Below are 24,963 nucleotides of genomic sequence, written 5' to 3' on the forward strand. Positions count from 1 at the left end.
GAAGGCTTTTCTTTTCCTTCACAAATTGTGTCTCTTTGTATTTATAAATTTCCACCCTTACATGCCATTTCTCCACATAAATCTTTTGAAAATATAAATCAGATCAGTCACTCCATTGCTTGAAACACTTCAGTGCCTTCCTATCTCATGCTGAATAAAAATCATACTCCACCAATATCTAGAGCTCTGCAACCGAACCACCACCCTGAACTCATCTCCAACTCCTCTCCTGGCACATTCTGCTCCAGCCACACTGGCCTTACTGTTCCTTAAACACAGTCAAAGCTTATTACTGACTTAGGATCCTTATCATTACCTTCCCTCTACCAGAATGTTTTGTTCCCAAAGCTTCACACTACTGGCCACTCACCATTCAGGTCTTGGCTCCCTAACCACCCTACATACCCTATTACCCCCTTCACTCCCATACCATTTCTAACCTTCTACTCCATTTGATTTTCTTCATTGCTCTTCGCCCTAGAAGATAACCTCCATGAGAGCATGGGTTCTGCCCTATTCACCTCAGTGCCTAGAAAAGTACCTGGCATAGAGGTACTCAATACCTGTGTGAATGCTTAAAGTAATTATTGCGGTCCTTTTTCAAATAACTGCACTTCACTGACAGTGAAGAGTTACACACATGAGGATGGGATAATGTTGGCTGTAGTAGGCAGAAATGTAAGATGCCTCCCAAGATCCCTGCTCCCTTGTACACATACCCATATAATCCCCTCCCCTTGAGAGTGGGCAGGACCTGGAAATATGATGGGATAGTTATTCCAGTAACTTTATATAAGAGTCTTGTAGCTGACTGGAGGAAGATTCTCCAACTAGCCTTGAAGAAGCAAGCTGCCACCTTGTGAGAGGCCCATTGGCTAGGACTTGGGGGTGGGGGGGGGGGGCCTCTAGGAGCTGAAAGCAACCTCCAGTTAACAGCCAGCAAGAAAAGGAGGATCTCAGTGGTATAATCACAAGAACCAAATTCTGCTACCAATCACTGAGCTTAATAAAGGACCTTGAGCCTCAGATGAGATTATAGCCCTGCTGACACTTTGATTTCAGCATAGTAAGACCCTGAGCAGAGAAGCCAGTTGTGCCATGCTTGGACTTTTACTTATATAATGGCCATCAATACTATCAGACCCAACACCTACTTTTTATAACAAATATTTTATTACAACGCCCTACTATTCTGAAATAAAATTCAGAGATATATAACCTACTAAGCACTTTTTTTTTAATGTACTAGCAAGCCAGGCATATGTCTAATAGTCCCAGCTCCTCGGAAAGTTGAGGTGGAAGTGAGAGGTGAGGCCAGCTGGACTCCCTGGGTCAGACGGGGACTTGGGGAACTTTCCTGTCTTACAAGAGGATTGTAAATTGCACCAATCAGCGCTCTGTAAAATGCACGAATCAGCAGGATTCTAAAAGTAGCCAATCGCAGGGAGGATTGAAAAAAGCGCACTCTGATAGGACAGAAACGAAACATGGGAGGGGACAATAAGGGAATAAAAGCTGGCCACCTCAGCCAGCAGCGGCAACCCGCTCGGGTCCCCTTCCACGCTGTGGAAGCTTTGTCCTTTCACTCTTCACAATAAACCTTCCTACTGCTCATTCTTTGGGTCTGTGCCATCTTTAAGAGCTGTAACACTCACCACGAAGGTCTGCAGCTTCATTCTTGAAATCAGCGAGACCAGGAACCCACCAGCAGGAACCAACTCCGGACACATCCTGGGGACTCATCCAGGATATCGCTATGCGGTGAGTACCATCAGACCCCTTCTGCTTGCTATTCTGTCCTATTTTTCCTTAGTGAATAATTCAGGGGCTAAACACCGGGCACCTGTCAGCCAGTTAAAAGTGACTAGTGCAGCCACCGGACTAAAGACATGGGTGTCAGGCTTTCTGGGAAAGGGCTCTCTAACAACCCTTGACTCTTTGGAGTCGGGAGCATTGCTTTGCCCGGAACCAGCTTCTGCTTTTCCTGCACTTCCGGGCTGAGCTGAGGGTCGATAGAGAGGAAAGCCATTCAGCTCTGGTGTCCCAACAAAAAGTTGGTTGATCCTGCAGCCATGAGCAGAACTCTCAAGGTTACATCACCCAAGCAAGACTTGCCCATCTCTCCTATCTATCCTGACCCTTGCCTCCTGGGTCCTAACACCTGTCAGATAAAGTTCCTCCCACCTCTCTTCTCCAAAGCTAGTCCTGCTTCTAAAAACCACTCCCTGTCCCTGATGCTCTTCTAGTTTCTCCTATAAGGATAATTTCTAACATAAATTTCGGGACTCTGTTCCCTTCTTTAGGCACCCAGGCTTACTAATCAGAAAGACATAATTTTTGCCCAAAGCCCCATCATAGGGGGTACTATCTGGAATTTTAGGATGCCTCCTCAGACTAGCAGGCCTAACAAAGGCCATTCCAAAAGCTAGGATATGGGGAGCCTCAGAAATTATAGACTCCAAAGTTGGGGGAATATCCTTCCTATTCATATGATGAGAAGTGAGGACAAAAGGCGTCACTCTTCCAATGCTGGAAATCCCTTCCCTCCCTCAGTGTATGGCCCTCCACTCCATTTTGAGGCATATCATCTTCATAGGACAAGGGTAAGGTCCCAGCACCAACAGGAGAAAACACTAGGGACTCTAACTAACAGGTTTTTGAGAATGCATCAGTAAGGGCCACTAAATCCAACCTTCCTCGGTCCTCTTTGTGGTCTAGGAGGAAAATAAGTGTTTCCGCTGCTCCTTCAGTTGAGTGCAACTATTCTGAACAGCAGGGTCCAGGGACCATTGTGCGTTCTTGGATGCGGAAAAAAACAGACCAAAACCACAGACGGTTTTTCCTTTCAGATGGGAAACACTCAGGTATCAACAAGCTCACCCTTGAAATGCATCCTAAGCCACTGGGACCAAATTGACCCACAGACCCTGAAAAAGAAGCAGCTTATTTTTTTCTGCACTAGGCCTGGGCCCAATATTCTCTTCCTCATGGGGAAAAATGGCCACCTGAGGGAAGTATAAATTACAATACTATCCTGCAGCTTGACCTTTTCTGTAAGAGGGAAGGCAAATGAAATGAAACACCTTATGTCCAAGCTTTCTTTTCATTGAAGTATAATCCACAACTATGCAAAGCTTGCAATTTACATTCCACAAGAGGACCTCTCAGCTTACCTCCACATCCTAGCCTCCCTACAGCTCCCCTTCCTATTAATGATGAGCCTCCTCTAATCTCCCCCACCCAGAAAGAAACAAGCAAAGAAATCTCCAAGAAACCACAAAACCCCCCAGGCTATCGGTTATGTTCCCTTCAAGCTATAGGGGGAGGGGAATTTGGCCCAACCCAGGTACATGTCCCCTTTTCAATCTCTGATTTAAAGCAGATAAGGGTAGACCTGGGGAAGTTTTCAGATGATCCTGACAGGTATATAGATGTCCTACAGGGTCTAGGGCAAACCTTCAACCTCACTTAGGGAGATGTCATGCTACTGTTAGATCAAACCTTGGCCTTTAATGAAAAGAATACGGCTTTAGCTGCAGCCCGAGAGTTTGCAGATACCTGGTAACTTAGTCAAGTAAATGACAGAATGATAGCCGAAGAAAGGGACAATTTCCCTACCAGTCAGCAAGCTGTCCCCAGTATGGATCCCCACTGGGACCCAGACTCAGATCATGGGGACTGGAGTCACAAACATCTGTTGACCTGTGTTCTAGAAGGACTAAGGAGACTTAGGAAAAACCCCGTGAATTATTGAATGATGTCCACCATAACTCAGGGAAAGGAAGAAAATCCTACCACCTTCCTTGAGTGGCTACAGGAGAACTTAAGAAAATATACTCCTCTGTCACCTGACTCCCTCAAGGATCAATTGATCCTAAAAGATAAGTTTATTACCCAGTCGGCCACAGATATCAGGAGAAAGCTCCCAAAAGCTAGCCCTGGGCCCTGAGCAAAATTTGGAGGCATTATTAAACCTGGCAACCTTGGTGTTCTATAATACGGACCAAAAGGAAAAGGCCAAAAAGGAAAAGCAAAATAAGAGAAAGGCCACAGCCTTAGTCATGGCCCTCAGACAAACAAACCTTGGTGGTTCAGAGAGGACAGAAAATGAAGCAGGCCAATCACCCCATAGGGCTTGTTATCAGCGTGGTTTGCAAGGACAGTTTAAAAAAGATTGTCCAATGAGAAACAAGTCGCCCCCTTGCCCATGTCCACTATGCTGAGGCAATCACTGGAAGGCACACTGCCCCAGAGGACAAAGGTTCTCTGGGCCAGAAGCCCCCAACCAGATAATCCATCAACAGGACTGAGGGTGACTGGGGAAAGCACCAGCTCATGTCATCACACTCATTGAGCCCCGGGTAAGTTTAACCATTGAGGGCCAGGAAATTGACTGCCTCCTGGACACTGGCACGGCTTTCTGTGTTAATCTCCTGCCCTGGATGGCTGTCCCCAAGGTCCATTACCATCTGAGGAATCCTGGGACAGCCTTGTAACCAGGTATTTCTCCTACCTCCTCAGTTGTAATTGGGAGACTTTGCTCTTTTCACATGCCTTTCTTGTTATGCCTGAAAGTCCCACACCGTTATTAGGGAGGGACATATTAGCCAAAGCTGGAGCTATTATCTATATGAATATGGGGAACAAGTTGCCCATTTGTTGCCCCCTACTTGAGGAGGGAATCAACCCTGAAATCAGAGCATTGGAAGGACAATTCAGAAAGGCAAAAAATGCCTGCCCAGTCTAAATCAGGCTAAAAGACCCCACCACTTTTCCTTATCAAAGGCAATATCCCTTAAGGCCTGAAGCTCATAAAAGATTACAGGATATTGTCAGATATTTAAAAGTTCAAGGGTTAGTAAGAAAATGCAGCAGTCCCTGCAACACCTGAATTCTAGGAGTACAAAAACCAAACGGTCAGTGGAGACTAGTGCAAGATCTTAGATTCATCAATGAGGCAGTAATTCCTCTATATCCAGTTGTACCCAACTCCTATACCCTGCTCTCTCAAATACCAGAGGAAGCAGAATGGTTCACTGTTTTGGACCTCAAGGATGCCTTCTTCCGCATTCCCCTGCACTCTGTCTCCCAGTTTCTCTTTGCCTTTGAGGATCCCACAGACCACATATCCCAACTTATGTGGACGGTTTTGCCTCACAGGTTTAGGGATAGCCCTCATCTGTTTGGTCAGGCATGGGCCCAAGATCTAGGCCACTTCTCAAGTCCAGGCACTCTGGTCCTTCAGTATGTGGATGATTTACTTTTGGCTACCAGTTTGGAAGCCTCATGCCAGCAGGCTAGTCTAGATCTCCTGAACTTTCTAGCTAATCAAGGGTACAAAGCATCTAAATCGAAGGCCCAGCTCTGCCTACAACAAGTCAAATATCTAGGCCTAATCTTAGCCAGAGGAACCAGGGCCCTCAGCAAAGAACAAATACAGCCTATACTGGCTTGTCCTCGCCCTAAGACATTAAAACAGTTGCAGGGGTTCCTTGGGATCATCGACTTTTGCCAACTATGAATCCCTGGATACAGTGAGATGGCCAGGCCACTCTATACTCTAATCAAGGAGACCCAGAGGGCAAATAGTCATCTAGTAGAAAGGGAACGAGAGGCAAAAACAGCCTTCAAAACTTTAAAGCAGGTCCTCGTACAAGCTCCAGCCTTAAGCCTTCCCACAGGACAAAACTTCTCTTTATACGCCAGAGAGAGAGCAGGAATAGCTCTTGGAATCCTTACTCAGACTCACAGGACAACCCCACACCCAGTGACATACCTAAGGAAATTGATGTAGTAGCAAAGGGCTGGCCTCACTGTTTACAGGTAGTTGTGGTGGCGGCCATCTTAATATCAGAGCCTATCAAAATAGTACAAGGAAAGGATCTCACTGTCTGGACTACTCATGATGTAAATGGCATACTAGGTGCCAAAGGAAATTTATGGCTATCAGACAACCACCTGCTTAGATATCAGGGGCTACTCCTTGAGGGACCAGTGCTTCAAATACACACATGTGCGGTCCTCAACCCTGCTACTTTTCTCCCAGAGGATGGGGAACCAATCAAGCATGACTGCCAACAAATTGTAGCCCAGACTTATGCCGCCTGAGAGGATCTCTTAGAAGTCCCCTTAGCTAATCCTGACTTTAACCTATATACTCATGGAAGTTCATTTGTGGAGAATGGGATACGAAGGGCAGGTTATGCCATAGTTAGTGATGTAACAGTACCTGAAAGTAAGCCCCTTCCCCCAGGGACCAACACCCAGTTAGCAGAACTAATGGTGCTTACCCAAGCCTTAGAACTGGGAAAGAAAAAATGAATAAATGTGAACACAGATAGCAAGTACACTTATCTAATCCTACATGCCCATGCTGCAATATGGAAAGAAAGGGAGTTCCTAACCTCTGGGGGAACCCCCAATAAATACCAAAAGGAAATCATGGAGTTACTGCATGCTGTACAAAAACCCAAGGAGGTGGCAGTCTTACCCTGCCAAAGCCATCAAAAAGGTGAAGAGAAAAGGCAGAAGGAAATCGTTGGGCAGACGCTGAGGCCAAAATTGCTGCCAGGCAGAACCTCCCAATAGAAATACCTATGGAAGGACCCTTGGTATGGAACAACCCTGTCCAAGAGATTAAGCCCCAGTATTCCCCGACCAAAACAGAATGGGGACTGTCACAGGGGCATAGTTTTCTCCCCTTGGGGTGGTTAACGACAGAAGAGGGAAACGTACTCATACCCGAAGCCAGCCAGTGGAAAATTCTTAAGTCCCTCCACCAAACTTTTCATATGGGTATTGAGAACACTCATCAAATGGCCAAATCCCTATTTACAAGGCCAAATCTCCTCCAGACCATCCGACAAGTAGTCAAAGCCTGTGAAGTGTGCCAAAGGATAATCCCTTGGTCCATCGTAAGGCCCCGCTGGGGCAACAAAGAATAGGGCACTATCCCGGAGAGCACTGGCAGTTGGATTTCTCCCATATGCCTAAGTCAAGGGGATTTCAATACTATGTTAGTCCGTGTTGATAACTTTACAAATTGGATAGAAGCCTTCCCCTGCAAGATAGAGAAGGCTCAGGAAGTGGTTAAAGTCCTAATTCATGAAATAATTCCTAGATTTGGGCTTTCCCAAAGCTTACAAAGTGATAATGGTCCGGCTTTTAAAGCCACAGTAACTTAGGGAATTTCCAGGGCACTAGGGATACAATATTACCTTCACTGCACCTGGAGGCCACAATCCTCAGGCCCCATCTCTGATAGGACCAAAAATACCCTAACAGGATGCGCGATCCAGCTTTTATGCTCTTACTTTTCCAACCTCACCTATTACACAAGCAATGAAAAGCCTATACATGGCCCTGTAACCACAAATACTGTCTTAACTTTCCAAGCCCCTTTATGCATCCAACGCAACCTGTTATCAGGCCTGCCCTTGGGGCACCTACTATCCCATCAGTGTAATTACAGTCTACAACTTCAAGCCCCAACTGATCATAGTAACTTCCCAGTTACCCAAACAGCTCCATTCAGACGGCTTGTCACCCTGCTTAACAAACAGTCTGGGTTTTGTAATGGCAAACATACTCCCTGCATGACCATTCATCCCTGGACCCCCTGCAGCAGCACCCCCACCACTAATGAATGCCTTCTCATCCCGTCTTTCAATTACTCTCTTGAATGGTTCCTAGTAGATACAAAACAGTTTTTTCTCCAATGGGAAAATAGAACACAGGGGGCCACTCAGTTTGCTCCCAACACCCCTTTCCAGCCACTCACCAGAGCTACCTTGGCAAGTACTCTAGGAGTATGGGAAAATGAAAACAACAAACTCACACACCTTTTTAACATACACAACCAGTTCTGTCTACCTAGCTAAGACATATTCTTCTTATGTGGAATATCAACCTATATCTGCCTCCCCACCAACTGGACAGGCACCTGCACCTTAGTCTTCCTAAGTCCCAACATTGACATTGCCCAAGAAATCAGACTCTATCAGTGCCCCTCAAAGCTCAAGTCTGTCAGCACAGGGCCATACAACTAATACCCCTACTTATAAGGTTAGGAATGGCCACTGCTACAGGAACCGTAATAGCTAGTTTATCTACTTCATTATCCTACTACCACACACTCTCAAAGGATTTTTCAGACAGTTTGCAAAAAAATAACAAAATCTATCCTTACTCTACAATCCCAAATAGACTCTTTGGCAGGAGTGACTCTCCAAAACCACTGAGGCCTAGACCTCCTCACTGCTGAGAAAGGAGAACTCTGCACCTTCTTAGGGGAAGAGTGTTGTTTTTACACTAACCAGTAAGGGACAGTACGAGACGCTGCCCAGCATTTACAGGAAAAGGCCTCTGAAATCAGACGCCTCTCAAACTCCTATATCAACCTCTGGAGTTGGGCGACATGGCTTCTCCCCTTTCTAAGTCCCATGACAGTCATCTTGCTATTACTTGCCTTTGGGCCCTGTATTTTTAAACTCCTTGTCAAATTTGTTTCCTCCAGGATTGAGGCCATCAAGCTACAGATGGTCTTACAAATGGAACCCCAAATGAGCTCAAGTCACAACTTTTACCAAGGACCCCTGGACTGACCCACTGGCCCTCTGACTGGCCTACAGAGTTCCCCTTAGGAGGATACTACAACTGCAGGGCCCCTTCTTTGCCCTATCCAGCAGGAAGTAGCTAGAGTGGTCATCACCCAGTTCCCAACAGCAGTTGGGGTGTCCTGTTTAGAGGGGGGATTGAGAAGTGAGGCCAGCTAACTTCCTAGGTTGAGTGGGGACTTGGGGAACTTTCCTGTCTTACAAGAGGACTATAAAACGCACCAATCAGCGCTCTGTAAAACACACCAATCTGCACTCTGTAAAACGCGCAAATCAGCCAGATTCTAAAAGTAGCCAATTGCGGGGAGGATTGAAAAAAGTGCACTCTGATAGGATAGAAATGGAACACGGGAAGGGACAATAAGCGAATAAAAGCTGGCCACCCCAGCCAGCAGCTGCAACCTGCTTGGGTCCCCTTCCACACTGTGGAAGCTTTGTCCTTTCGCTCTTCACAATAAACCATGCTACCGCTCACTCTTTGGGTCTGTGCCATCTTTAAGAGCTATAACACTCACCACAAAGGTCTGCAGCTTCATTCTTGAAGTCAGGGAGACTACGAACCCACTGGCAGGAACCAACTCTGGACACAGGAGGACTGCTTGAGCCCAAGAGTTTGAGACCCACCTGGGCAACAGAGTGAGACTCCCATCTTTAAAAAAAATTAAAAATTGCTTCTCAGCCTTTTGGCTAAAATCAAGCACAGTAAAAAAAAAATAAATAAATAAAAATACACTATGCAACAGAATGGTACACAAAATGGTACACAAAATCCTACTCCTCATCCAAAAAAAAAACACTGTAAGGCAGAAACAAAATAAAATAATTTATAATGAAATAATGTTTATCTCATAAAATTACATTAGAAGACAAAGATACTCCTATAAATTTTCATCATGTCCTATGAGGGGAGATTCCATGTCTAATAAGAACTGGTTTCAAGAATTAGTGTACCTAGAATACATGGACTCCAATTTAGGAGAATAGTTAATCTTAAAATGTCTAGTATTTGCTAATTTTGTTTTTTTTATATCATGTTGTAAGGCAGTTTTCATAGTTACATTAGTATTATATTTTTATTCTAACCTTTTTCCAAAATGGACTTAGATTTGAAAGCTTCATAATTTCCCTTTTGTCCTTCTCCTCCTCAATTATTAAGTACTCACTGGGTACATGACACTATTTCTTGAAATTAATTCTCACAATTAAGTAGACCTTTAAAGCTTCTAATTCATTTCCCAACTCACATTTTTCAGATATGAAGAGAAAATCATCATCATCTAGTAGCTCATTATACATGCTACAAAATATTTCACCATTTCACCCCATCTGTGAAGTTGGCCATAGTAAACATGTTTTGTTGCCTTAGTCAACATTTATGATAATATAATAAGGTAATTTTAAAGGCCACATGCCAAAGTACTTCCTAAATCAATAAAAATACTTAGCACTTAACCTATAACACACTTTAAAATTATCACACAATCTTGCAGGTAGCTATTTGCCCATGTGCCCAGGGCTAGTAACAACTGATGGAGAGCCTGTCACCAAGCCTATTTACTTGATTTATTTTACAGTAGCCTTCTAAGGCCACATACATAATGGGTACTCACTTTGTGATGGGAAAATAAATTATTTGGTCTGGACAACCTGACAGTGTTACTATTAAGTTATTAATTCGCTAAGGGGGAGTAATTCCCTGAATAGCCTTTTTTCCTGCCCATATAAGAACACTATTAGTAAATATTCACAGATTCCTAGAACCTAGAGCTGAAAAGAATTCAAGCATCATAACTAGGACTTTTTACAGATGAGAAAACTGAGAGACTTGTTCAAAGTCACAACATTCAAAGGCAGAACCTGAGACAGAATAAGGAGAGATACAGCATCTCAACTTCCTCATTTAGAAAATGGTCGCTGCCCCCACAGGGTAACTATGAGGATAAAATAAAACATATGAAGGACACAATACAGTGCTTCACATGTAACAGTCATTTCATACTATCATTTTCCTTCTCACATTTTCTGACATGTATATTGCATTGACAACAAATTATACTCCATTCAGGAACAGGAGTCACCTGAAGGCTACAGAGGAAGCACCTGACCCCAACTCTCATAAGTCTATACTCCCCAAAAGTTTCAAGGACTTTCAATTTGTTGGACTGAGCCCAAGCCAATGTCCCCAGAGTTGAGAGTATGCAGTTTACAGCCAACTGTTCAACGTTGTGCTCCACATATACTTACAAAAATTTTTCTTATTTAATTTTTGTGGGTACATAGTAGGTATATACATTTATGGGGTACATGAGATGTTTTGATACCAGCGTGCAATGCATAATAATCACATCATGGAAAATGGGGTATCCATTCCCTCAAGCATTTATCCTTTGTGTTACAAACAATTATACTCTTTTTAGTTATTTTTTAAATGTATGATTAAATTATTATTGGCTACAGTCACCTTGTTGTGTTTTCAAATACTAGGTCTTATTCATTCTTTTTATTTTTATTTTTTTGTTTGTTTGTTTGTACCCATTAACCGTCTCCTACTAGACTACAAGTTTTTTTGTGGGCAGGAACCACAAATGATTCTCATTTGGACCCAGAGCACCTAATATTACCTAGCAAGAGGTAACACATGTTTGCATGGATGAATGAGAAGCTGCCTGGGCATCTCCTTCCCAGCTCCACCTGAATTAGGTCAATTCTTATCATAAAGGAGCCACACCATACTGGAATTCAACTTACATGAATTTAATTATTTATATGGAAGAAGTTAGAAATAGTGGGGACTACTCACCATTCCACTTAGTGACTACATGCTCCTTGCTGTAATCAAGCCTAAAACAAAAGGTGTGAGTGATTTTAGAAGTTTCTCAATCACTGATAAACAAGTCAGGAATTAAATGAAGGCCCTAAAGAAGCACTGACCACAAAGAGCTAGACAAGTAGTAGAACACAGTCATCTCGCCTTGGGAGAATTAACCTTCCTTAAAAAACTCATTTGGTGATTTCTCCACATCAAAAGAATTACCACTGAAATAAATGGCACATAATTACTTCAGTAAAGTATACATATTTTAATGTTTAGGTAATTAAACTTGTAATCTAGGGGCGACAGACCAGTAAAGAGAGCAAAGAAATCAATGAAAACTATGCAAATGCATACAAGATTATTACCACTTTAAAGCAGCAAATGAAGTATCTGAGAGAACTTCACCAACCCACCAATTACACCACAGCAAAGATGGCTTCACAGTGGTGCTTATGATGTAGGTCAGAAAATAAAGGTGGCATTCATGAAATGAGGTGCTGATAAGCCAGATTAGGGGTGTCTAACTAATAAAATTAAATTCTCATAACCCAAATTGGCTCATCTTTGGACAAGCTTGTATTAAGAAATCCATGACATGGTACTCTGTAGGCATTAAGGTACTGATATGGAATAGCCTCCAAGATATAATGGGAGAAAAGCAAGATGCAGTACAATACATATGGGCTTAAGAATAAACATTAGAATATGCCACATATACACAGCATATTTCTGAATAGATATGCAAGAAACTTTATTATTTTCAATCTCCCCCAGTAGAATGGACACTCCATTAAGGCAGATCTTGGCCTATTTTGTTCACCCCTGCATCCCCAAACACTAGAACAGCACCGGTGTTGGCAGTGAACCAATGGTAAGCTGTTTCAAAGAGGGGGAACTAGATGTCTGTGGGGTCAGGATGGGAGAGGGACTTCATCTCCACTGTAAATGCTTTCATATTTTAAAATTTTGTACCATTTTTATAAATTACCTCCTTAAAAAGTGATTTTTTTTTTTTAACAAATGAGTTGCTCAATGAGATGTTACAAAGATTTATTAGGCTGATTTTCATCTCCAGGACTTTAGCAAGGTACTAACTAAAAACCGCAGCGTAAGTATTAGCAGGCTTGACAGGAGTGAGGCTCATGCTGTTACTAAAAAGGATCGATAATAACTAGAAAATTTTAACTGGTTTAACCACCTTAGAAAACAGTTTGCTGCTATTTACTAAAATTGAAGCTCTGCCTATCATGACTGTTCATACATCCTAAAGTAAGGTGTGTTTGTGAGGCATGCGCAAAAAGGGTCATAACTTTTTTATTGATAAGCAGATTATCTACCTGGGAGTGGGTAGGAACAAAGTAGAAGGGACAGAAGACATGGGAGTGACACTTCTCTGAGAATAACTTCAACTTTTGGAACCATGTTAACATTTCACATACTCAAAAAAGGACAATAAATAAAATCAAAAATAGAGAGAGGGGAACCTAACATGAAACACAAACAGAATCAAATGAACCAATCTGTATTTCAAATGAATAACATAACCACACAGAAGAAAGCAGGGGAGGAGAGAAGTACTAACTCCTATAACTCTGAATACAGTATTTGGACTACAGGTCCCCACACTAACATTTGTTAAAATGCTAACCTCTAGTTAGTGGGTTTCTTTTTCACAAAGGTATGGGCTAACAATTTTGAACCTACTTTCTGGGTACATTAGGAGTATACAAATAAGTAAATACGTTGCCAATAAAGGGAGTCAGGTTCTTACTGTTGAACAAAGGTGTTTACAAACATGAAAAGGGGAATGGGTAGAATAAACTCTGTAGTGTAGGGTTGAAACTGGAGGTGTCAGTATGAACTTACGGTTAATATAGATATACAAAAATATAGAAATGTGTGGAATACACATACATGGAAACTGGAGGTGTCAGTATGAACTCATGGTTTTTAATATAGATATACAAAAATATAGAAAGGTGTGGAATACACACACACATGCACGTGCAACCCATAACATCTATTTCCTAAGAGAGCCTAGAAGCAATGATACCTCAGTAGCTGTGAGCACACCTAGCACTGAGATCTTGTTTCTAAATATAATTTTCTACCAAGTGTTCCTTGGAGAAATAGCTGATTCCAGGGAAGGGGTGGGGAAAATAAGAGATAAACCTGGTCTCTCTTGTTGTGCCAGAAAATAAGAAAGTGATCAAAGAATCAAGGGGACATGACAGACAGACACAGACCCAGCTTCAAAAGGCTGGTCAAATATGGAACAATATGAGTTTAAAAAAAAAAAAAAAACATAGTAAAACATTAAACCCATTGAATAACATAAGAATCCATGAGATCACTGAGATATTAATTAACTAGTTAATTAATGGGGGCAAGCCAACTAATAAATGTAAAAGGAGTGATGGAATTAGGAAATCTTCATTTGGCAACAATCATGACAATAATGGATTCAGGAAATAGTCATCAATGGAGCCTAAAACTAGTGGGTGAAAGTTTGAGGAGTAACAAGATATTTACATCCTCTCAAAGTATCTCCCAGAAGATACCATTTACAAAGGAAAGGAAGAAACTTTACAGTGGAGAAACCAGGCAGAATCCATCTTAACTAAGTGATCAAAATTAACATCACCAATAATAGAACAAATCAACATTAGCATCTTCAAATGAAGCACTGAGAAAAATATATCACATCTATATTACCGCCAAAAATGCATAATGTGGATCTAATCATAACCAGATAAACCTCAAGTGAGAGACATACTATTAAAAAAATAAATAGGCCGGGCACGGTGGCTCATGCCTGTAATCCCAGCACTTTGGGAGGCCGAGGCGGGTGGATCACGAGGTCAAGAGTTCTAGACCAGCCTGGCCAACGTGGTGAAACCCTGCCTCTACTAAAAATACAAAAATTAGCTGGGTGTGGTGGCATGTGCCTGTAATCCCAGCTACTAGGGAGGCTGAGGCAGGAGAATCGCTTGAACCCAGGAGGCAGAGGTTACAGTGAGCTGAATTCACACCATTGCACTCCAGCCTGGGCAGTAAGAATGAAACTCCATCTCAAAAAAATAAATAAATAAATAAAAACAAAACTGGCCTAAACCCTTATAAAATGTCAGTGTTATAAAGACAAAGATTGAGGCACTATTCTAGATTAAAGGAGACCAGGCCAGGCGTGGTGGCTCATGCCTGTAATACCAACACTTTGGGAGGCCAAGGTGGGTGGATCACCTGAGGTCAAGAGTTTGAGACCAGCCTGGCCAACATGGTGAAAACCCCGTCTCTACTAAAAATACAAAATTAGCCAGGCCTGGTGGTGCATGCCTATAATCTCAGCTACTTGGGAGGCTGAGGCAGGAGAATTGCTCCCGGAAGACAGAGGCTGCAGTGAGCCGAGATGGCACCACTGCACTCCTGGGCGATAAGAGTGAAATTCCGTCTCAAAAAAAAAAAGGAGACCAAAAGAAAAAAAGAAAATCTGAATGCACCACATGGCTGGTTTTTTGTTTTGTTTCACTTTGTTCTTGTGTGTTGGATTTTTATTGTTTTTGTTGCTGTAAAGGGTATTCATTGATAAGTCAATTGCGATAATTGATGAAATAGGAATAAAGCCTATAGGTTAGCTACAACGATAGTATTTAACGATTATAAAACAGTTAATAAGAGAATATCCTTGTTTTTAGGAAATGCACACTGAAGGATTGGGTATTATATCTGCAACTTTCTCTTGAACAGTTCAGTGGGGCAAAAGGAGAGAGAGAAGGATAAAACAAATGTGGTAAAATGTTAACATTTGGGAGATGTGGTGAAGGTTATAAAAGAATTCTTTGTACTATTCCTGCAATTTTCCTGTATGTCTAAAATTAGATTAAAATTAAAAACTAGAAGAAAAGAGTTAAGCAGGTAATTTATACTTGTTAGGGGTCAGGATAGTGAAAGTTAACATCTGACATAAAGTGCCAAAATATAAACCTAACTACAATATGTTCCGAAAACGTTGCCTAAGCCAATTATGTCCTACATACACCTTCTAAAGAACGAGACTTGAAATAAAATGGATCTACTTAGGACCTTACTTGAGGAGAAAAGTTAGGAAAGTACCCAAAGGACTGGATTATAAATTAGCAGACTCATCTAAGCCATGCAGCCCAATGTCACTGTACCATATGGAAACTGAAATACGTCCCATCAGAGAGTGGTTGAGCAAGCATTTTTCTTCTAAAAGTTTGGAAAGTGAATTACCTTACCTAGAAATGTTTGGTTCTACTTTAGATTAATTTAAAACCATTAAATATGAATACAATTGTATAAGAATAAATGTATAGAACAGAATAGGATAAAAATGAAAACATTCTGGCCGCATTAGTACTAAAGCTAATGTGATGGATAGAAAACTTCAAGGAATCCACAACAAATCTGTAATCTGTGAAAACGTTCCTTAAAATTTAAAAACCACTACCTTTTCTTCAGGGCATTTCCAGAAAATACCATGAATATACAAGTCAGAAAAATTATTGCATGTGCTAAAACAGAGACAATCAACATCAACTGAAGAAATGGCTTCATGGGAAAAAGGACTGATGGTTGTTTGAAAATATGCCCACAAATTATTTGACTCTCCCCTCAGAAAAGGTGGAACCTAACTGCCTTCCTCCTTGAGTATGGGCTAGACTTAGTGCCACGTTATAACAAATCAAATATAGAAGGAGTAACAGTGTTATATTCAAAATAGGACATAAAAGGCACATGGTTTCCTCCTTGCTCTCTCTTGCATCACTTGCTCTGGATGAAGCTAGCTGACATGTTGTAAGGATACTCATGCAACCCTATGAAAGTTCTGAGGTCCCCTACCAACAGCCAGCAAGGAACTGAGGCCTCCTGCCAACAGCCATGTGAGCATACCATCTCGGAAGCAGATCCTCCAGCCCCAGCGCCAGCCCCAGTCAAGCCTTCAGATGACTGCTATAGCAATGGTCAAAAGCTTGATTGCAACTCACCAGTGACTCGGCCAGAACTACCCAGCTAAGCTGCTTCTGAATTCCTGACCCACAGAAATCATAAGATTAAAAAATGTTTGTTGCTGGCTGGGCACAGTGGCTCAAGCCTGTAATCCCAGCACTTTGGGAGGCCAAGGCGGGCAGAACTTTGAGGTCCAGAGTTCGAGACCAGCCTGACCAACATGGAGAAACCCGTCTCTACTAAAAATACAAAATTAGCCGGGCGTGGTGGTGCCTGCCTGTAATCCCAGCTACTCCAGAGGCTGAGGCAGGAGAATGGCTTGAACCCAGGGGGCGGAAGATGCTGTGAGCCGAGATCGCACCATTGCACTCCAGCCTGGGCAACAAGAGTGAAACTCCATCTCAAAAAAAAAAAAAAAAGTTTATTGTCTTAAGCAGCTAAATTTGGGGATAATTTGTTACATAGCAATAGATAACTAACACAGAATTTGATTTAATAGTTATTCCATTTGCAGAATTATAAATTTATAGAAATATTTCTTGTAAAATTAGCTGAAATTAACTATCATTTACAAAGCTAGTTACAGTCTATATTTCCAGGAATGTATAAAATAGGACCAAAGAGTGACTTAGTCAAACTGCAAGGAATGAAAACCTTGCAAGTCAGAATAACTACACTGAACCATAAATAGAATGTATTAATTTTGTAAATAGGTTTAAAAATAAACACCTAAGTGGAGGGAATAAGTAGTGTGCAGAGAAGGGAGATTAGCTGGGAAATCTCAGGTATCCATTGGTTGGGGTGAGGTTTTAAGGGATTTTTTAAAAGAGTTGACTTTACTAAAATGTCATTAGCTTGAAAAAGTACAGTTCTTCCTCTAGAAAACTTGGCACCTATACATAAAGAAGTGGGGCTGGGTGCAGTGACTCACACCTGTAATCCCAGTACTTTGGGAGGCCAAAGTTGGAGGAACCCTTGAGCCCAGGAGTTCAAGAACAGCCTAGGCAAACAGTGAGACCCTGTCTACATAGAAACAAAAATAAATTAGCCAGGCATGGTGGCATGCACCTGTCATCCCAGCTACTCAGAAGCCTGAGAAGGGAGAATTGCTTGAGCTCAAGAGGTCGAGGTTATAGTGAGCCAGGACCACACCACTGTACTCTAGTCTGGGCAAGAGAGCCAGACTCTGTCTCTATTTTAAAAAAATAAAAATAAATAAAAAGTGGGAAATCTGAATATTCATGTAAGATCTCCTGTGAGTCAACTAAAAAATAACTGGGGTCAAATACAGCATGTCTTCATAGGAGAATCAGCATTGGGGCCATTAATTGTCCAGCCCCCATTCCCTTCCATCCCTCACTATATTATCAAATTGTCTTCAAACATTTAGGCAGTTACTAAAATTCTAACTTCCTCCAGTTAACTTTTCCTAAAACAGTAGAAATGAGACTGTATTTCTTCATCAAGATACTAACATGCTGAAGACCCATGATGACATAAGGAATTGACATGAAGTAAAAAGAACATAGGCTGCAGAGTCCACACCTGGGTCTGTACTGGAGCCCAGTCCCACTTCTCACTGGCCACAAGCTACAGACAAACAGTTCCCAATCTGGAACTCAGTTACCTTATTAGTAAAATGGAGATAATGGCAAATTTACAAGGTTGTCATTACAAGGATGAAACAGTATATAGAAAGGGCCTTGCATAATGTAGCCATTAGATAAACAGCACCTTGTTTTAATTACTCTTTTGCTTATATGCATTATGCGTATACTTCCCAAATCAAGAAAATAGGGACACAGACTGCCAGAATATTTTTGTGTCTCATATTCAGATGCAAAAGCAGCCCAGGAGGTTAATATGGACTTATGACATGTTAAAATTTCTGAAACATTACAATAGCTTATGAGTTGCTGTTAAAACTGAACACTTGGCTACTTAAGAAGCCAGAGTACCTAGTCTGTAATCAATATTTATACAGTACTTATCGTATTCTTTATATTACTCCAAATATGTTCTTTCTCCTCTATCAAATTACAAATTTGGTTGCTAAAAAAAAAAAATACACATCTCTATACTCGTCATGGTCCCATCCCTATACTCATCATGGCCCCTTGAATACATTAAGGCTGAATGAATTCAACTTCAAGTCCTCAATGTCTCTTCCTTCAATATAATCTTAAGATTATAAAAGTCAGGCACCTTCACCCTGACAATATGCATACATGTGTGCACATTCATTTCCCCAAGTAAAACCAGACTGAGGTGCACAAGGCAATTATCATTTTCTCTATGCCCAGCACTTCATACGATTTCTGGCACACTGTAAATGCTTAATGAATGTTAGCTGAGAGATAAATGAGAGAGAACAAGCACCTAGGCAGAATAGTGAGTAGCTAAACTGTCAGTCATGAAGCTCCAATTTAACTCCAATTTCACTCCCTTTACAAACGTGTTTATAATTTTGCACAGCTGTTTTATTTCCTTATATAGTGGAACTCCCTTATAACTTTCTCTCAGAGACTAGGACTAACATGTGTGCTATATGCCAAAAGTCTTCAGTATATGAAACATGTAAAACCCAAAGAATATTGGCAAGCAAGGAATATGTCCTTAGATTCAGATTCTCTACATCCATGTTTCTGTGATTATACCTCGTCCTGTTTCTTTCCTGTGGGTTTTGCTCATTTCACCCATCTTATTTGTAAACTTCCCAGGAACAGGGAATACATTATTTGCTTCCCTTATAAGACTCAAGGTGCCTAATACAGGACACAGACTGGAATCCTGGCAAATATTATTAACAATTATTTTGCAAACTGGATTGTCGCTTTTTAAAAAAAAAGGGGAGAGGGCATCTAACACAAAGTCAAATGCAGATAGCTACACATCAGATATATGAAAGAAATTTTCTGTAGTTATTTTGTGTGTGTGTAAAATTAGAAGTCATATCCTCCCCATGACTCATCAGAGATAAAAGAGGATAAATGAAATCTATGTGTGAGGTACATGCAATCATGCACCAGGACAGTATTAAGAAGCTTCAAAGGTTACTGCTATGTATCAGGCATTATAACAGATTCTGGAGAAAACAAAAATAAGAATGAGATAAGGTCTATGAAATTGGAAATCAGACTGGTGGACCTAGAGAATCTGGAGATTGTTAAATTCTTATTCTTCTCTATCTCCTGGTTCTCCACACACTTCAACCACTTTGTTAGTGCTGGTTCCTTTTCTTTCATCTATCGTCTAACAGCACCATCAGCATCACCTGGGAACTTGTTAAAAAATGCAATTTTTCAAGGCCCAGTCCACACCTACTTAATCAGAAACTATGGGGGTGGGACCCAGAAATCTGTGCTTTACCAAGGCCTCCAGCTATTTCTTTTTTTTCTTTCTTTTTTGAGATGGAGTCTCGCTCTGTCACGCAGGCTGGAGTGCAGTGGCCTCATCTCGGCTCACTGCAATGTCCACCTCCTGGGTTCAAGCGATTCTCCTGCCTCAACCTCCTGAGTAGCTGGGATTACAGGTGTGCACCACCACACCCAGCTAATTTTTATATTTTTAGTAGAGACAGGGTTTCACCATGTTGGCCAGGCTAGTCTCAAACTCCTGACCTCAAGTGATCCACCCGCCTCAACTTCCCAAAGTGCTGGGATTACAGGCATGAGCCACCACACCTGGCCACCTCCAGCTCTTCCTAATGCATTTTCAAATTTTAGAACTACTATGGTTTGCATGTGTCCTCCATGTGTTAGAGGAGACTTGATTCCCCGATGCAACAGCAGTGAGTGGTGGGATCTTTAGTGATTAGGCCATGAAGACTCTTTTCTCATGAATGAATTAATGCCAGTAGAGTGGGAATAGGTTGACACGAGGAGTTCAGCCCCCTTCCCTCTCTCACTTGCCCATGTGATGCCTTCTGCCATGTTATGACACAGCAAGAAGGCCCTCACCAGACACTGGCACATTGATCTGGGACTTCCAAGCCTCCAGAACCACCAGGAAATAAATTTCTGTTCTTTATAAATTAACCAGACTATTCTTTATAAATTAAACTTAGATCAGTTCTTGTCTTTGTTTTGTGCTGCTATTATGAAACGTAAATTATGAAATAGCAGCACAAAATAAAGATGAGAACATGATCCAAGTTTAAATACTGATTTAAATGTCCAAAAGTTCCATTCACCATCTTTTCCAGTTCTCACTCTTCATTTTTCTGGCATTGGGGCCTCTCCTACTATCTCTACATCTATAACTACTACTAACAATAACAGCAACAGCTGCCATTTATTATATCAAGCATTTATAAGACAGGCATTGTGTTAATCACTGTGCACATAGTACCTTTGTGTTAATCACTGTGCACATGTATAATCTCCACAACAATTCTTTAATTCAGATAAGAAGCCTAGGCTTAGAGAAGTTAAATAACTTGCCAAAGGTCAGCCAACCAATAAATAGCATAACAGAGATCTGACCTGCCATCTTCCTAACTCCAAAGTCCACTAAGTTAACTACTATACTAACATGCCTCCTAGAAGGTCGCTACTCCCATAGCCTCAGCGGACATCTATATTACAATTGTCCCTAACCATCTCAGAAACTCTGAAGTAGCATTTCCAGTTACTTAGTGGATCTCTCTTTTTAAACTCCCAACAGAAACCTCAGAATTAACACTGCCATTATTTCTTCTCTCCACTTCAAACCTGTTCCTCTTCCTGTGATTTCTAACTTAATGTCATCATAAGCAAACAGTTGCTCAAACTAGACATACTATCTTTGACTTCTCACTCTCCCTTATCTCTAACTTGTCATAAATGTAGAGATTTTAACATCTAAAAATGTCTCCAAAATCTATCCATTTCCATTGTCCAACATTTCTGACCTACATTCTAGTCTCCCTGCCTCTCCACTCTAATGCAATCTGCACACGAACTGTCAACTTTCTGATTATTCTACCTTCTATGGTTCTCCACTGCCAATGGATGGGAGGAGTCTAGACTTTTTAGGATGAAGTAGAACACTCCCTCATAATTTGGCTCCGAAAACAGCTTCCCGCCTCATCACTTCCACCATGCAATAAGAAGTGATTAGGCCCTCATGAATGGATTAATGCCATTATAGCAGATATGGATTCATTATCTCAGGAATGGGTTCTTGAGATGAGTTCAGCCCTCTCCCCTCTCTCTTGCCCACAAGAAACAACTCAAGATATTTCCAAAAATGCCATTTAATTTTAATCTTCAGCAACTTTGCTTATGCTGGCCCCTGGAACGCTCTCTTCCCCCGCTACATGTGGCAAAATTTTATTTAACCCTCAGAGCTAAGCTCCATCGCCTTCTTTTCAACATGTTCCCTATCAATTTTTTCTCCAGCCAAGGCGCTCTACTCCCCCAGCATATTATTCATTCCAAAAGTGATTAATTTGTCACAGCATATAATGGTTAGTGGTTTATCTCTTCTGATGAACACTTAGTATGCTGAGGATATACTGTGTCTTAACTTCTTTGTCTTCCCAGCACTCAACAAAGTGTCTCGCCATAACCAGCACCTAGTATTTGCTGAGTTGTTAAATAATGCAACATTTGCAGTTGTAACTTTACACATCTTGGTTAGCAATTCAACTTCAGGTTTACACACCACTCAAAAGAATTTTCACATAACAGAAGATGTTATAAAGACCAAGGGTTCAATATTCAGCAGCAGTGTCTTTAATTATTCTGAAATCTCTTTTGTCAGTATTAAGCATCGTTCATCAGAAAGAGTCCTTTCCCAACTAACATTTGTATATTTTACAGGATCAGCAGTAAAGATAAACCTCAGAGAGATAAGCCCAAGCAAAACTAAGTCACTGAGTGTGACTGGATGACTACTGGTACATCATTTCAGTAAATTTCCAATACAACGGCCCAAGTACATCAGGTAGATTTTAGATGAGACATGCACCACTGACTACCTAAAATACATGCACATTAGTGAGGCATCGATTCCAATCAGTAATTGAAATCAAAAGTATATTAACAACCTGATATTGGTTCAAGCGTAATATCCTTTACTTTCAAGTAAAGATAACACTTATTCTTGTCGAAGACTGTGCTCTGATTAATACAACCTCTATCCCACCTTACAAGAAGGCTCTATCTTGTTAACAGTGGGATGCTGATAAACCCGCCTTAGTCCTTAACACTTTGCCTTCCCAACCTGCTAAGCCATCTCTCTCCAGTATTCCCCTATAAGAGACGTTCCTCTCCAGTTACCAGACATAAAAGTCGTCTTGGTATATCCTCCAACAACCAAATTCACATTACTATTTTCTCAGCCCCTGGTTTATTTCTTAACAAATTTTAACTTCTTTCAGAGACCAAGTCAAATCTTGCCTCTTTCAAAGAGTTCCCTAACTCAGTCTACACATCCTGTCTTTTCTGATTTTCTATATTTATAGTCCTCAGACAGCACTGGTTACATGCTACTTAACTTGGTTTTATAATTATTTTACACATCTCCTAGCTAGACTACTGCTCTCAAAGGAAAAAAAAAAAAGACAGGTCTTCTATGTCATTTTTCACTCCATAATCCTCCTCCCACATTTATCATGATACTGGGCAGCGGGAGGCACATGTATTAAGTACTTGATGGACTGAACTAAATGCTTTCTATACATAGATACACCACTTGAGCATAGTGTGCTATATAACAAATATCCATTGCATGCCTACTCTGTGGCAAGCACATTTTTCCTATGTGTTAGACATAGGGCAAGGAGGAAAACACAGGTGACTCCTGTCCTAAAAGCTATTATAGTGGAGGGAGGGAGACACTTTGAATTCCGAGTAATCTAGTAAGTGTTACAAAGCAAGGTTATTACTGGTTCCAAGAGGTAACATACTTTACAGATCCTCAGTTATGAAAGGGAATCATAGAATTTTAGACCTTCATGAGAACCTTGAACTTATTTTCCTCTATCCTCTTACACAAAACATTAGATTTCAGTACAGTCTATCTTTTCACTGGCTCTACACATTGCCTTAATCAACAGAAAGAAAAGACTGGCTTCTTCCCTGTCTCCAATACTCCTCGCTCCCAAGTATGGTAACCACAACCCCTATACATTTACCCATGATAGAGTCCAGAGCACTGAGAAGAGAGCACCGAGCTGAGGATGAGCTACACCTTTACACGCTGGGTTCTCCCGTCATCAACACTTTCCAGCCCACACAGTGAACAGAATCCGTATTTTCTGCCCAGAAAATAGCAGCCTGTACTGCCTTTAGGAAAAAACAAACAAAACATGCTTCCATACTTCCTTGGACCTACTAATGACAAAAGCACAACACAGTTCTGGGAAATACAGCAAGATAATTGAGTCTATTAGGAAGTAACAAATGAGGATGCTTATCAGCACCTTGGTCTCAAAATCTGTAGCAACAATGTACTAAAACGCCAAGGAAACACACGCACATACATGTGAAGTTACAAACTCTAGGCAACAGGTTGGCTGCCCCGGATCTATACTGACAGGTCGCCCTCCCTAGGTCGTGGGTGTGTCTGATGCCGCACGCAGGCACTGATTCACAACTCTCTCCATAACAACCAGCTCCTACTCAGAGGCTGGCCAGGGCAGGGGAGATGAGGGCAGTCCCAAACTTTCCAAACCCCCACCCCGGGGTCGCGGGTTTCGCCTCCTCAGTCCCAGGCAGCGTCGTCTCAGACAGGATACGAGACTGCTAGGGAACCTGGGCTGCTCCTGATTCGAACTCCTCTCTTTGGGAGGCTGGTAGAGCCACCCCGAATCCCCGAGACGTCTACTTCCCACTACACCTTCGTGGACTGCGAAAGGGACGGCTACCGTTCTCCAGAGCACCCGGGCCCAGGAAATGACCCTCGTCAGGCCCCGTCCCAGCTCCTCCCCCGCCCACGGAAAAAGCGGCGGAGGGGCGGGGAGCGGTGCGCGCGGATACGGCGGGGGCGCGCGTCCCCGTGCCCGGGGCCCGTTCAGCAGGTGCGGCCAGGACCCACCTCCCCTGCAGGGACCCGGCTACTCACCCCAGCGACGATCCTCTGCAACCAAGCAGCGACACAGACGCCTCTTCCGCCCGTTCCGCACACCCCTCTTCGCCACCGCCCCCTTGGCCGCTGCCGTGGCCGCCGTCCTCGCCGCCGCCCCGGCTGCCGCGGCGCGCGTCCGCTTTTACGCACTCCGCCGTGGCCGCGCACGCGCCACTGCGCGCTGGCGTCACTTAGCAACCGATGGACCGCGGGCTGCTGGGTCCGGGGATGCAGGCCCAGAAAGTCGCCTAAGGCGGCTTCTGCGGCTTTTTCGCACCGGCCCGACCCTCTGCCCCTCCAGAGCAGGGGGCTCCAGGGTGTGGCTGCCCCGCTGGCACCTGGCTCGGGTAAGTCGCGTCACTGCACGTCACTGTATGGCGTCACCGGCGCGCGTCACTACGGATGGGAAGGTCCTGGGCGCCTGTGGAGTGGCCTCGTCCAGACTGCCGCAGACCCGATCGGCAAGTTCTTGGAGGTGCAGGAAGGTTCTGCAAGGAGTAGGACCAGAAA

The 24,963-nt window shown here is 42.4% G+C and overlaps 1 protein-coding gene across 4 annotated transcripts in view; it reads right to left on the reverse strand.

The window, feature by feature from the left end:
• BTBD9 (BTB domain containing 9) overlaps positions 1–24,538 on the reverse strand; it is a 495,597-nt gene extending 471,059 nt beyond the window's left edge. Inside the window, exons 1-2 of one of the 4 annotated variants that reach the window (XM_058432661.1) lie at positions 24,451–24,496; positions 11,416–11,456 (exon numbers count right to left, since the gene is read on the reverse strand). In XM_058432661.1, coding sequence (XP_058288644.1) covers positions 11,416–11,418 — 3 coding nt within the window. In that variant the 5' untranslated portion in view covers positions 11,419–11,456; positions 24,451–24,496. Of the gene's footprint in view, positions 1–11,415; positions 11,457–24,225; positions 24,425–24,450 lie in introns of those variants that run through there. The other 3 variants (XM_032141217.2, XM_058432663.1, XM_058432662.1) reach the window with 3 other exon arrangements.
• Between the last annotated feature and the right edge of the window lie 425 nt (positions 24,539–24,963).

This window comes from Hylobates moloch, unplaced genomic scaffold (genome assembly GCF_009828535.3).
Source record: "Hylobates moloch isolate HMO894 unplaced genomic scaffold, HMol_V3 SCAFFOLD_20, whole genome shotgun sequence".
Lineage (NCBI taxonomy): Eukaryota > Metazoa > Chordata > Mammalia > Primates > Hylobatidae > Hylobates > Hylobates moloch.